Source organism: Cajanus cajan, chromosome 4, assembly GCF_000230855.2.
Source record: "Cajanus cajan strain Asha chromosome 4, NIPB_CcT2T_4, whole genome shotgun sequence".
Classification (NCBI taxonomy): Eukaryota; Viridiplantae; Streptophyta; class Magnoliopsida; order Fabales; family Fabaceae; genus Cajanus; species Cajanus cajan.
Window position 1 is genome coordinate 62,038,301 of NC_138520.1, and position 13,535 is coordinate 62,051,835.

General features: G+C 33.9%; 1 protein-coding gene and 1 long non-coding RNA gene across 4 annotated transcripts; both read right to left on the bottom strand.

The window, feature by feature from the left end:
• Positions 1-909: 909 nt before the first annotated feature.
• LOC145957091 (uncharacterized) lies at positions 910-3,706 on the bottom strand. Of its 3 annotated transcripts, XR_014433513.1 has the most exons (5): positions 3,104-3,671; positions 2,462-2,564; positions 2,237-2,284; positions 1,760-1,883; positions 921-1,638 (listed from the first exon to the last, which is right to left on the bottom strand). It is a non-coding gene; the product is annotated as an uncharacterized LOC145957091 (long non-coding RNA). The 3 variants fall into 3 exon arrangements; XR_014433512.1 differs by having other exon boundaries at positions 913-1,638; positions 1,760-2,284; positions 3,104-3,700; XR_014433511.1 differs by having other exon boundaries at positions 910-1,638; positions 1,760-2,564; positions 3,104-3,706.
• Positions 3,707-4,679: 973 nt separating this feature from the next.
• On the bottom strand, positions 4,680-7,582 carry LOC145957427 (uncharacterized). Its single transcript, XM_083073689.1, has 5 exons — positions 6,779-7,582; positions 6,062-6,497; positions 5,496-5,704; positions 5,212-5,342; positions 4,680-4,911 (listed from the first exon to the last, which is right to left on the bottom strand). Exons 1-5 carry the CDS (start codon positions 7,580-7,582, stop codon positions 4,680-4,682), a joined length of 1,812 nt encoding a protein of 603 aa, XP_082929815.1.
• Between the last annotated feature and the right edge of the window lie 5,953 nt (positions 7,583-13,535).

A 13,535-nucleotide genomic window follows, 5' to 3' on the forward strand; every position in this document is an offset into this window, starting at 1 on the left:
ATACTTATTTATGGATTAAATTTTAATACTTTAAAAATAAATTATAAAAAAATAAAAATAATATCATACTATAATATAAATTATTTATCATAAATTTATATTTATATAATTTTTAATATGACTTATATATTTAACCATAATATTTATTTATATATATAATTTATTATAAATTTAAGTTATATATAATAAATATTTTCCTTATGCATTACACAAGCTAAAATATAAGTTATAAGGAAATGAAAAAATAAATAAGAAATAATTTGATAAAAAATAGATTAAAAATTGAGTAGAATGGTCAATCAGATGATGTGGCTGTTTTTAATTCCTAAACTCTTTATGCCACAACTTGTTGACTCAACTAGGGTTGTTACGAAAATATTTTACAAGAATGAGATTATTTTTAAACTATCTGCTAAAGTATAATGTTGATCTAGGAACACCCATATCACGTAATTTTTTTTTTTTATATATAAAAAATCATTTAGAGATGGACACATGATGTCATATTAGTGATGTTAGAGCCACATGCAGAATTACCATTAACGAGTTCGACCCTAGCATCACTTATTTTTTAAAATTTTGTACAAGTCATATTGGTTTAAAATATGACGCCCATTTATTTATTTTTTAAATTAGTGTCGTTGTTTCTCATGAATGACTTGTTTTATTTTTTATTATATAGTGTCACTGTCTCTCATGGAGGGATTTATTATTATTATTATTATTATTATTATTATTATTATTATTATTATTATTATTATTATTATTATTATTATTATTATGTAGTGCTGTTATCTTCCATTATGCGACTTGTTTTAGTTTATTTTTTTAATTTTTTGTTTAGTGTCGCTGTACGCCATGGATGGATTTGTTAAAAAGAAAATAAAACAAGAGACTTTGCACAAGTAATGAATCAAAAAGGCAAAGAGAACATTAGAATAGGATGCATAAGTTCTGAATATACAAGAGACTAGAGAGAGAGAGGCACATCACACTTACACTAATACAAAAATTGTATTCTAAGTCGGTTATTTTGTCATATCTACATCGGTTCTAAAATCGACTTAGATGAGGGCGACTTAGATGAATGAACATATTTACATCGATTAAGTAAAAATTGACTTAGATGTATGTGTTGATCTAAGTCGATTTTCAGAAAACCGACTTAGATGTATGTGTACATCTAAGTCAGTTTTTAGTGAGAACCGACTTAGATGTACACATACATCTATGTCAGTTTTTGTTAAGAACCGGCTTAGATGTATACATACATCTAAGTCAGTTTTTGTACGAACTGACTTAGATAAACACATACATCCTAGAAATATCAGCAACCCCACGTTCTCCTTCACCCTCCTCATCCTAGAAATATCAGAGTTGGAACATTACTACGTTTCAAGTCTTCATTCTTCAGCATAGGGTTAACATTCATAATTATAAATAAAATCAATGAATTTGTTTTACCGTCAAATGTTTACTTCAACTTCAAAGTACCTAAATTAACTGATGCTACTCTGTTTATTCCAATGCATGAAAGATAACTGAGGTCATCAAGCATACCTTATTGCAACTCTCAATGGACTTTTTGCATTCTCCCAACTTTAGAAGGCATGCAGCAACATTCAGGTGCAGCAAATTCTTCAGTCATGAGTGGAAGAAAGAGAAAGACTTAGTCTAAATTAAAATCAACCAAATCATAAGTTAGGTAAATATGCTTCCCTTCTTTAATATGTTGGGAAAGAGACTAAAGATAACGTACCCGTGTATCTGCAAAAACTTTTCCTTCTTCGTCATCTTGTGGATTAACATGATTAAATTCTCGAAGCACCTGTTACCAACTACCACATAATGCTAATAAGTTTGATGGTGTAGTGAGACTTTCACTGCCAAAAACAAAAATCCATGTGAAGTACAAATCCAATTATGTTAGAATGTACAACAAAAATCCAAGACATGTAATATACAAATCAAATCCTTTTAACAATGAGATTTCAAAGAAAACAAAATGAACAGAACTTAATAGCACTGCAAATTCCTTTGCAATTGTGAATATAGTGGCAGAAGCAAAATAACATGATAAAAGAGACCAACTCTTATTTTTATTTTAATTATTTCAAAATTTGAAAAATACTCATGGGAATGTTAAATACAAGCCAACCATGTTCACAGGATTAACATTTCCAATTATAATTACACATTTAATATTATAATTTAATAGGATTAGCAAGCACTCTACATATGTAAAGTTCATTTCTTCTCCAGTCTTATTCCAAGTCATGTATTTCTGAAAAAAGCAGAGCATAATTAACATCAGACTTCTGTTAGTCAACAATGTGCTTGGGAATAACAGCATAATTAAAATAAACACAAAAATTTGATGTTGACATAGCAGAAAACATACTGCTAATGCTATATCCAGTTATCCACCACACTGAATGTGCCGATTCAACAAAAGGTTTACCTTCAGCAACTGAAAAATAGAAGGAAGCATTTGGCTTGAATCTTGTAGACTTGTGTATCGTGAAAATTCTGCAAGGCTTCTGAGCTTTTCGTTCTCCAGGAAGCTGACAAGGAATAAAATAATTCAAATAAATAAGTTTCACACCTACCAAAACAAACTCAATTAAACCACAAGATTCCATTAAGCAAAAACATTCACCAGCTAATACAAGATCTACAAAGTTATAATCAATAAAGTCACCTGATATAAGATTCCTTTTTTTTACGTTTTATCTGAATAAATCAAACAGCTTAAAATTATATGGGTGACCAGCTATTTACTAAAGTTGGAATAAGATAATAAACTAATTTCAAAGGAAATGTTTTATGAGCGGTGCCTGACAAATATAAAGGGTGAAAAAGTTGTCTAAATTAATATCTAGAAATTAAACAACCACTACCCATAGAATTACTTCAAATAATGGTACATATCACATCTATTTATCACACTATTTATTACAAATAAAATGTTTAGAATTAGATCAAAAGACTTGGGCAGGTATAAAGTGGCCCATTTTAAACTAAAGGTTGGCAGGTAAACGTATCTACATAGTTTTATTACCTTCCTATAAAATCAAAGACAAAAGTGAGAGTTTAGATTTACCTTTATAATCCTGAGATGATGAAATCAAGACTTCCAATGAATGTAGCTGGGCAAAGAGAAGATTGAGGCCGAAAGTGAAGGAATCTGGAAGTCTTATGCATCGAAAGTAGAAGATCTCTTAAAAAAGGTAAATCTCTTGGAAAAAGAAAAGGAGATTCAAACAGAAAACTATATGAAGTTAGAGAAGAAAACAAAAGAATATGAGGGAAGTATTCGAAGTTTGCATGTTGAGATTCAAGGTCTTCATGAGAAGAACAAAGCATGTCAAGAAGTCATTGCCACCAATGTAAAGAAAATTGGAGGCAGAGAAAATAATAATAAAAATTTGAGTAAAGAAATAGAAACTACCAAGTTCCAAGTGGTAATAGAGCATAAAAGGGAATTCCAGAAGGCACTGCGTCAAGTTAAAGTCATCGCTCCGGATATTGATTTAAGAGAAGTCCACATTGATAAAGATGTTCTAGAGGGAAAATTGGTTAATGAAGATGATTTACCTGAAGACATGAATGGTGAAGATAACAACGAGTAAGAAAATAATGTAGTTTTATCTCTTATTATAACTTTTTTGCTAAAATTAACATGTATTATGAATTTCTGTGATTATGCAATGCAGTGTCAATTTTGCTGAAGTAGTGTTTTTGTTGTAATTATACAACTAAAAACAATTGGAATATTTTTCATTAGAAATGAAAAGTGGTTTAAGACAATTGGGTGGGTACAACTAAACTTGTATGAATTTTAATTGTAATCATTTATAATCGAATGATTGATAATATTCAAACTTGGCTCAAACTTGGCTAATCGGTAGGTAAAACATGAAGTTGTCTCAAACTTGATATGAAGTTGTCCCAAACATGGTCAATTTATAAATTAGATCGGTCAATATCCAGATCAAAGGTGATATTGGTTCGTATTTGGAAAAAGTGTTAATATTGACTCGAACTCGATTGGTTTTTAAGGTTGGGCCGAACTCAGCTATTTTTAAGGTTGGCTCGAACTCAACCATTTTTTAAGAACTCGGCCATTTTTGAGGTTGGCTCGAACTCGGCCATTTTTAAGATTGGCTCGAACGCGGCCATTTTTTGAGGTTGGCTCGAACTCAGCCATTCTTAAGATTGGCTCGAACTCGGCCATTTTTGAGGTTGGCTCGAACTCGGCCACTTTATCTAAAATTTTGCATGCATATAAATGATAGTGAGAGAGGAAATATTTATAATACAAAATATGAAACAATAATAATGAGAAAGGGAATATTTATAATGTAGAATTCGAATTTGGTTACATCCATTTACTTATTACAGGTTTGCCTCGTTAAAACTTTTTCAGCCAAAACCCTCTTTTTTCTATGGGAAAAAAGACTGAAGTAGGAAAAAGAGTACAATACCTGAGTTTACATGCTTTAACTATAATAAAATTTCAGGTGAGTAGCATTCCAAGTTCTAGGAAGAACTTTGCCACTCAACTTTCTCAGTCTATATGCACCATTTTGCAAGCATTCTAAAATGGGAAAAAGGCCTTCCCAATTAGCTGCAAATTTTCCTGCTGATGTGTCTTTTCTGGCATCGCTTGTAGCTCTCTAGACAAGGTCTCCTTCATGAAAGGATCTCGGTTTGAGCTTTGAATTATACCTTCTTGAGGCACGAAGCTTACAAGCTTCTTCTTGTACCTTAGCACATTCCCGAGTTTGGTCAAGCATATCAAGGTTCAACCTTAGTTGTTCTTCATTTTGAGACTCGTCAAAAGTTAATCTCTGGTAACTTGGTTCACCAACTTCTACTGGTATCATCGCATCAGATCCATAGGTTAATCTATATGGAGTTTCTTGGGTAGTAGTTTGTGGTGTTCAGTGATATGCCCACTAGACACTGGGCAATTCCTCAACCCATTCTCCTTTTGAAGATCCTAACCTTTTTTTAAGTTCCCGAAAGATCACTTTATTTGCTGCTTCAACTTGGCCGTTTGTTTATGGATGTTCCACCAAAGTGACTTTGTGGTTGATTCTGAGTTGATTCAAGAATTGTTCAAAATTTTTGTCCACAAATTGCTTGCCATCGGTGGTAATTGCTTGAGGTAAGCCATACCTACAAATGATTTTCTTCTATGTAAACCTCTGAACATTGGCTGTTGTAATTTTTGCAAGAGCTTCGGCCTCAATCCACTTTGTGAAGTAGTTAATCCCTACAAGTAAAAATTTCAATTGACCTTTGGCGATTGGGAAAGGACCAAGTATATCCATCCCCTACCATGCAAAAGGCCATGTTGATTACATAGAATGCAACGCTATTGCAGGTAGCCGGTGTAAGTTACCAAATTCTTAACAAGCTTTGCATTTTTGTACATATATTTTACAATCTGATCTCATGGTTGGCAAATAGTATCCAACTCGGATTACCCTTGCAGCATTAGATCGAGCCCCATAATGCATACCACATATACTACGGTGGATTTCGTTCATCACATATTCGGCTTGATCTAGATTTAAACACTTTAAGAGGAGAACCGAGAATCCTCTTTTGAATAATTCACCAGCTTCAATTATGAAATAACAAGATTTGACTTTGATCTTGGAAGCTTCAACCTTGTTCTCCGGTAAAGTTCCATCTGTAAGATATTTCCAAATATTTTACATCCAACTTCGTTGACCAAGGTCGTTGGCTAACACAACCACAGAGTCATAGCTTGGGGTAGTGATTATTTCTTGAATGATTGTTTTATGTTGTCTAGGACGCTTGGTACTGGCGAGCTTAGATAATAGATCAACTCTAGCTTTTTGTTCCCTTGGAATATGTTCAATCTAGAAATCGTCAAAGGAGGAAGTTAAACAGGATACCATGAGGTTATACCTTTGAAGCTGGGGCTCTTTTGTTTGATAACTTCCTCCTACTTATTCTATGATCAGCTTGGAATCACTACAACATCTTAGCTTCTTGACACAAACATCCTTGGTCAATCTCAAACCTGCTAGCAAAGTTTCATATTCAGCTTGGTTATTGGTAGCTTGGAAATCAAATTTGATAGCAAGCTCAAGCATCATTTCGTTGGGGCCTTCAAGGATGATTCCTGCACCACTACCCTTGGTATTAGATGATCCATCAACATGTAAAATCCAAGATTGATCTTCTGTTGGAACAGCAGGTGTAAGCTCAACAACGAAATCAGCGAGACATTGGGCTTTCAACGGTCCTCCACTTTCGTACCTGATACCATATTCAGATAACTCAATCGACCAAGCTGTCATCTGACCTGCTAGATCGGGTTTTCTGAGTATTTGCTTGATGGGATAATCAGTTTTCACCACAATTTGATGACTCTGGAAATAAGGTCGAAGTCGGCGAGCAAAGGTTACTAAAGCCAAAACCAATTTCTCAATGGTTTGATATCGTTTTTCAGTTTCCTGCAAAACACGACTGATAAAATAAATAGGAATTTGTTTTTTACCGTCGTCTTGTACAAGCACCGCACTAAGGGCATTATCGGCTATAGCAAGATACAACAAGAGATCAGCCTGACATTGTGGTTTAGATAAAATTGGCGGTGTTGATAGAAATTTTTTGAAATCATAATTCCAATGAAAATTTTTTGTTTTTTGAGTAAACTAAAAATAGGTTTAGCTTTCTCGGCCATTTTGGGAATAAACCGAGATAAAGAAGCAAGTCTACCCGCCAACCTCTGTACCTCTTTATGACTTCGTGGGCTTCTCATGTTGATCAATGCTTGGAACTTATCAAGGTTTGCTTCAATTCCTTTGCAGGTAATCATGAACCCCAAAGATTTTCCACCTTGAACCCCAAAAACACAATTTTTAGGGTTCAATCTCATGTTGTATTTTCTAACTTGTTGGAAAATTTCTTTTAAATCTTGGACATGGTTTTCGCCTGACTTGGTTTTGATGACCAAGTCATCAACATAAACCTCGAGATTGCGCCCGATTTGCTCAGCGAAAACCTTGTCCATTAATTTTTGATATGTAGCTCCTACATTTTTTAGTCCAAAGGGCATGACACGATAAAAGTAATTGGCTTGCTTTGTGATGAATGCAGTGTGCTCTTCATCTGGAGGGTACATCAAGATCTGGTTATAGCCTGAGTAGGCATCAAGAAAACTAAGCATGGCATATCCATAAGCTCCATCGACCAATCTGTCAATGTTGGGGAGTGGATACACATCTTTTGAGCAGGCTTTATTCAGTTCAGTATAATCAACACACATACGCCACTTACCGCTTGATTTTCTAACCATTACAACATTGGCTAACCAAGTGGTGTATTTGATTTCTCTGATGAATCTTGCATTCAAAAGTTTTTGTGTCTCAACTTTAACAACTTCTCTCCTTTCACCATCGATTTTTCTTTGTTTTTGGGACACAAGTTTTGCCTCCCTATGAATTGCCAATCTATGGAAAATGAAGTTGGGATCTATTCCAGGCATATCTGCACTACTCCATGCAAAGAGGTCAGCATTTTCGGCAATAATTGACATGATTTTACCTTGGATATCAGCTTCGATGTGTTTTCCAATGTTGGTACATTGGTTTGACTTCTTGCCAATCTAAAAGTCATGTAATTCATCGATAGGATCAGGTCGGTGGTTATGCATATCAACTTGGGGATCCAAGTCAATCGTCCCATCTATGCTGATGTGGGCCATGACTATAGAGGTCAGCATCTCAGATTGGAGCTTGGTAGGATAATCTTTAAAATTTCAGCGTAACATCTTCTTGCTATCTGCTGGTTGGCTTTAACAGTTATTATATGCCCTCTTACGCCTGGGAATTTCATGGTTAAGTGAGGTGTTGACACAATCGCTCCTAATTGATTTAATGTTGGTCTCCCAATGAGGATGTTATAAGAAGTAACATCATTAACCAACAGGTATTTCACCAACACTCTTCTTGAATTTTGAGTTGTACCAAAAGAGGTTAATAATTCAATGAAACCACGAGTATGAACTCTCTCACCTGCAAAATCGACAAGAGGTTCAGAATATGGTTGGATCATTCCGAGAGGAATATCAAGTTTTAGAAAGGTTGGCCAATATAGCACATCAACAGAGCTTCCCTGGTCAATCAACGTCTTCTGTACTTCCCAGTTGGAAACTTCTACCAAGATGACCATAGGGTCATCTTGGTTTAAGCTTATTCCTTCATAATCATCGTCAGTGAAAACAATGGGAGGAATTGTAGCTTTTGGTTTCGGCTATGAATTGTTAAGGCTATTGACATTTTGGACAGTACGCAGATGTCGCTTTCTGGCTGAGTTGGAACTTCCTCCTCCAGTAAAGCCGCCAAAAATGGTGTTGATGACTCCACGTATATTGTTCCCTTTAGAAGATTTGTCCATGTGTTGCAGATAAGTACTGTTTGTACTCGATTTTCTTTCCTCACGTGGGTTTATTTGATGATAACTATTTTGCTCATATTGACCTTGGTAATTCTGATATCGTCCCTGATATTGTCCCTAATATCGTCCTTGATATCGCCCCCGACCTCTGCCACATCCTCAAAAGCTTCCTCGAGAAGCTTGACTTCGTTGCACGTACTGTCCAAGTTAGCTGGCTTGGATCAGTTCTTCAATTCGGTCTTTGAGGCTCCAACATTCTTTTGTTATGTGTCCATAATTTCTGTGGTAGCGACAATGTTTACTCTTGTCAGCGTTGGCCGGGTTGTGTGCCGACGGAGTTAGGGATATTAAGTCTTCATGGTTAGCCTTTTCTAAAATGTTAACGCGAGCAGCGTTGAAAGGTGTGTAAAAATCATACCTGGGACCCCGGCTTTGTCGAGGTCTTTTCAATCTTTGGTCAAAATGTATTTTTGACTTATCTTTTCCACTTGTTTCTCCCTTGGTAGTGAAGCTATCTCGAACATGGTTGTGGAACTCGGCATGTTCCTCCATTTGAATATAACCGGCTGCGCGTGCTCTGAGTTCATCCATGTTCGCTGGTTGGCGTCGATAGAGACTATCAAAAAAAGGTCCTGGTTTCAAGGCCATGAGCATGGAATGTAAAGCGACTTCAGGATTAAGGTTATAGATTTTTATGGAAACGTTGGCGAAGCGTTCCATAAAATGACACAAAGATTCGTCATCTTGTTGTCGCAAGTTGGAAAGCGCGACTGATGTGATATGGTGGGGTCTGCTCGTGGCATATTGGGCAAAAAAGAGGCGTACCAAGGTGTCAAAGCTATCAACCGATCTGGGTGGAAGTTGGGTATACCAACTAAGAGCAGCCCCTTTGAGTGAAGTTGGGAACACACGGCACATATGATGGCATCATCGTTCGTGTACAGGTTGATTTGGGTGACCTATGTGTCGATGTGCTCGTTAGGGTCAGGGTCAGTGGTTCCGTCGTATCTTTCAATATTTAATGTCTTCCAAGCAGGTGGAAGAGGGACTTCCATGATCCCATCAATGAAAGGATGTCGTCGAACCGAATGGTGATCATACAGGATGATTGATATGTGTATGTGCGGATCGATGAGTCCGGTCAGGATCTAGCAGATGTGTGGGATCTGGAGAAGAATGATGTTCCTCTGCTGCAGGAGGAACATAGCTAGTTCGAGGTGTGTGTGGTGGTGGTGGTGGTTGGTGTTGTTGCTAGTGAGTTCGGAAGGCGGCATTTTCAACACGTAATTGTTGCAGATCGGCCTCATGTTGTTTGCGAATAGCTTCCATTGCTATTGCATGTTGTTGTTGCATCAATTTTATTTGCTCGAGTAGTCGTTGCAAGGTCGGATTGTCTTCCATGTGCGTCATGTCGTTACGTGCCGCACTTGCTGTAGTGTTGGTCTGACTTCGGGTTGAAACCATAAGGTTTTCGGAGGAAAAGTTTTACCGGCCCTTCTTCTAGCGCCAAGATGTTCTTACCAGAATCAGGTCGGTCCTTCAAGTCAGATTGATCATCTTCTCTATCTTGGTCTACAAGAGATCATGAGAGATTGGTTTTCGAGATTGGTCTTCGAGGTTGGTCTTCGAGATTGGTTGTCGAGATTGGTCGCCCTTCTCTAAGCGTCTCGGATGTACCTGTAAAAAGGACTCCGACGATCAAGTTAGTTATCTGATGTATATCCTTAATCTCTATATATACCTGTGGCGTTTTCCCGATCTAACCGCTATGGCTGTTCTCGATGGTAAGTTATTAATAGTTAAGTCAGCCATTTTAATGATAAGTTATATGTCGGATATCAGTTGTATGCCGAGGTGTCATTGACAAGTTAAGTAACAACAATTCTCCCATTAGCTCATCTGCCATGTTAGCCTTATATTATGATCTCGGCATGACCTTGGTATCTCGGTTCTATATGCCAAGTTGGTATCAGGTTGGTATAGTTTGAAAATAAGATTACAATCACGTGTTTGTTTGCAAGAAAACTAGGGTTTGTAATCCCCTCATTTAACCCGCCAAGAATTCTTAATTTTATAGTAAGTGAACTCATCCTCTTCATTATATATGTATCAAATCTCTCTGAAGGAAAAATACTAATTATACATATCAAATCTACCTGTAGGAAAAATACGCTTTTATAATTAATTAAGAGGGTCACACAATGTACTATGTATAAATATTTAGATTTTATTTTCTGTGTGTGGTTCAGGAAATATATTAATCATGGGCATGCCTAAGGATGATTACTACTGGAATCAAGTTACGAAAGAGAAAAATGGTACGTTCAAGTGTAATCACTGTGGACACAAGTTTAAAGGAGGCATTTACAGAATTATAGCACATATGGATCGAAAACAAGGAAAAGGCATTCATATATGCTCTATTGATAGTGATAATGACGGAGTTCATAACAATAATATTAGGCTAAAAACCTATTTTAGTCCCTTATAATAATTGTTTGTTTCAATTTAGTCCCACTTTTATTTTTTGTCTCAATTTGGTTCCTAATAAATTAATTGGTTGCAATGTTAGACTTTTATCTAAATTATTTAGACAGAGTTAATTGTTGGCCACGTGGATGCCACGTGGAAGCTACGTAGATGCCACGTGCAAGCTACGTACATGCCACGTGGATGTCAAATTTTGTCATGCATCTGGAACTGGAATGGTCCGTTCTGAAACTAGAACGGCCCGTTTCGATTGCACTCATGGTGTGTAAATTTTACATCTAGAACGTCCCTTTCCAGATGCATTATTTAACACCAATGCGTGCAACAGAACGGGCCGTTCTGGCTTCCAAAACGGACAGTTTTAGATTCAGAAAGGGTCGTTATGGCTTTCAAAACGGGCCGTTCTGGATTCAGAACCGGCCGTTTTGAATTCAGAACGGGCCGTTCCAGAACGCCAACCAACATAGTGCAACAGTGTGGTTCAAAAATCGAAAGCAAACCATTTACACATACACAATTTTTTTTATCTAAAAATTAATATATTTTAAAAAATAAAAATTATATTCTAATATATATATATATATATATATATTTAAATTATCGTATGTATAAAATATAAATTTCAAGGAGTTATTCATTTATCTGATATTTATCAAAATTTTCTACTTTCTATTTATTGATTATGTTGATAAAAAAATTAAAATTGTAAAAAGGCTTAAATATGTTTTTAGTCCCTCAAATTTAAGATAATATTGTTTTGGTCCCTCAAATTTAAAACTGTTGTTTTTAGTCCCTGTAATTTTCAAAAATCTTGTTTTAGTCCCTTAGGTCACCAATAACATATTTGAAAGTGACTAATTAAGACAATTATGCAATATAAACCGGATTTAATGTGATATTTTTACTAATAAGGACACCATAGGTAGATTTTATGCAATAATATTTGATAAATTTCTTAACAAAATTTGAATATAAGGACTAAATAAAGATTTTTTGAAATTATAGAGACTAAAAATAATTTTAAATTTGAGGGACCAAAAATAGATTTACCCTAAATTTGAGGGACTAAAAAAATATTTAAGCCTTGTAAAAATTTATATCACATATTAAAAACATCTTTATATGATAAATAAATTAAACTTAATTTTTATAAGATTATAACATATTTATTTATATATTTTTATTAGTGTTAAATTATTATTAAGTAGGTTTTTAAGATTGTTATGTAACTAAACATTTTAAAAATTGTCTATGACAGATAAATATATAATATTTATAACATATATTTTTAACAAAAATTAGGTTTAAATCTGTTAAATTATAATATAACATAATCTGACCTAGTTTATTTTCATCCTTAATCATAATTGTAGCTATAAAAACTTGTAAAAAATAACTATAATATATATTTATACTTTAAAAAATTATATATAAAATTTTTAATATTACAAATATATGAATAAGTATTGTCATCACGATTTAAAATTTATGGATATAATTATGTGTGACATTCTGGAATCAGAATGGGCCGTTCCAGTTTCAGAACGGGCCGTTCTGGTTCCAGATGCATGAAAAAAATTTAACATCCATGTGATATCTACGTAGCTTCTATGTGGCATCCACGTAGTATCCACATGGCCAACAGTTAACTTCGTCTAAATTATTTAAACGGAAGTCCGACATTGCAATCAATTAATTTATTAGGGACCAAATTGAGACCAAAAATAAAAATGAGACTAAATTGAAACAAACAATTATTATAAAAGACCAAAATAGATTTTGTCATAATATTAATACCACCTACAGGTCAAATAATTCGTCAAGCTATAAATGCGATCACTACATTTCAAGGTACAATCGTATAGTCACTTATATTATTTAATTTATTTTAAATTATAATATTTTATATCATATTTAAATGTTCAATATATTTTTTAAATGATAATAATTTTTTCCTTTAATTATTAATGTTTTCACTTAATTGTCATAGTTTAATTGTAAGAATAAACTGCAACATGACAAAAACGACCATAGAATTCCTCTGAATAAAAGAGTACATGTTAAAAATTGAATCCTAAAAGTTATATTATTTATGCATATGTTTTTTCTCTTAAATTTAAGGAAAAAATTTGTATTTAGTAACTCAAATTTAAAATTAATGTTTTTAATTTTTATAATTTAAAAAAAAATTTGTTTAGGTTTTTATACTCAAATTGTTAAAAACTCGACAAATATTATTACATAAAATCTACTTAATAGTTTCTCTATTAATAAAAATATCACAATAAATATAGTTAGTGCATATCTATCTCAATTTATTATTAACTTAAGGGACTATTTTTTTTTTAAATTACAAGACTAAAAATAATAATTTTAAATTTAAAAGATTAAAATTCAAATTTACTCAAAATTTGAGGGACTACAATCATATTTAAACATATTATTTATATTATATATACAATTTTTATAATAATTTCTCTTTAATAATACTAATTAACATAAGTGACAGTGATTTTTATCATTTAACTAAGTTGTCTAAGATTTAAATCATGATCTTAAATTTGTATCCTTAATCAAGATGTCTAGGATTTTATAATACTTTT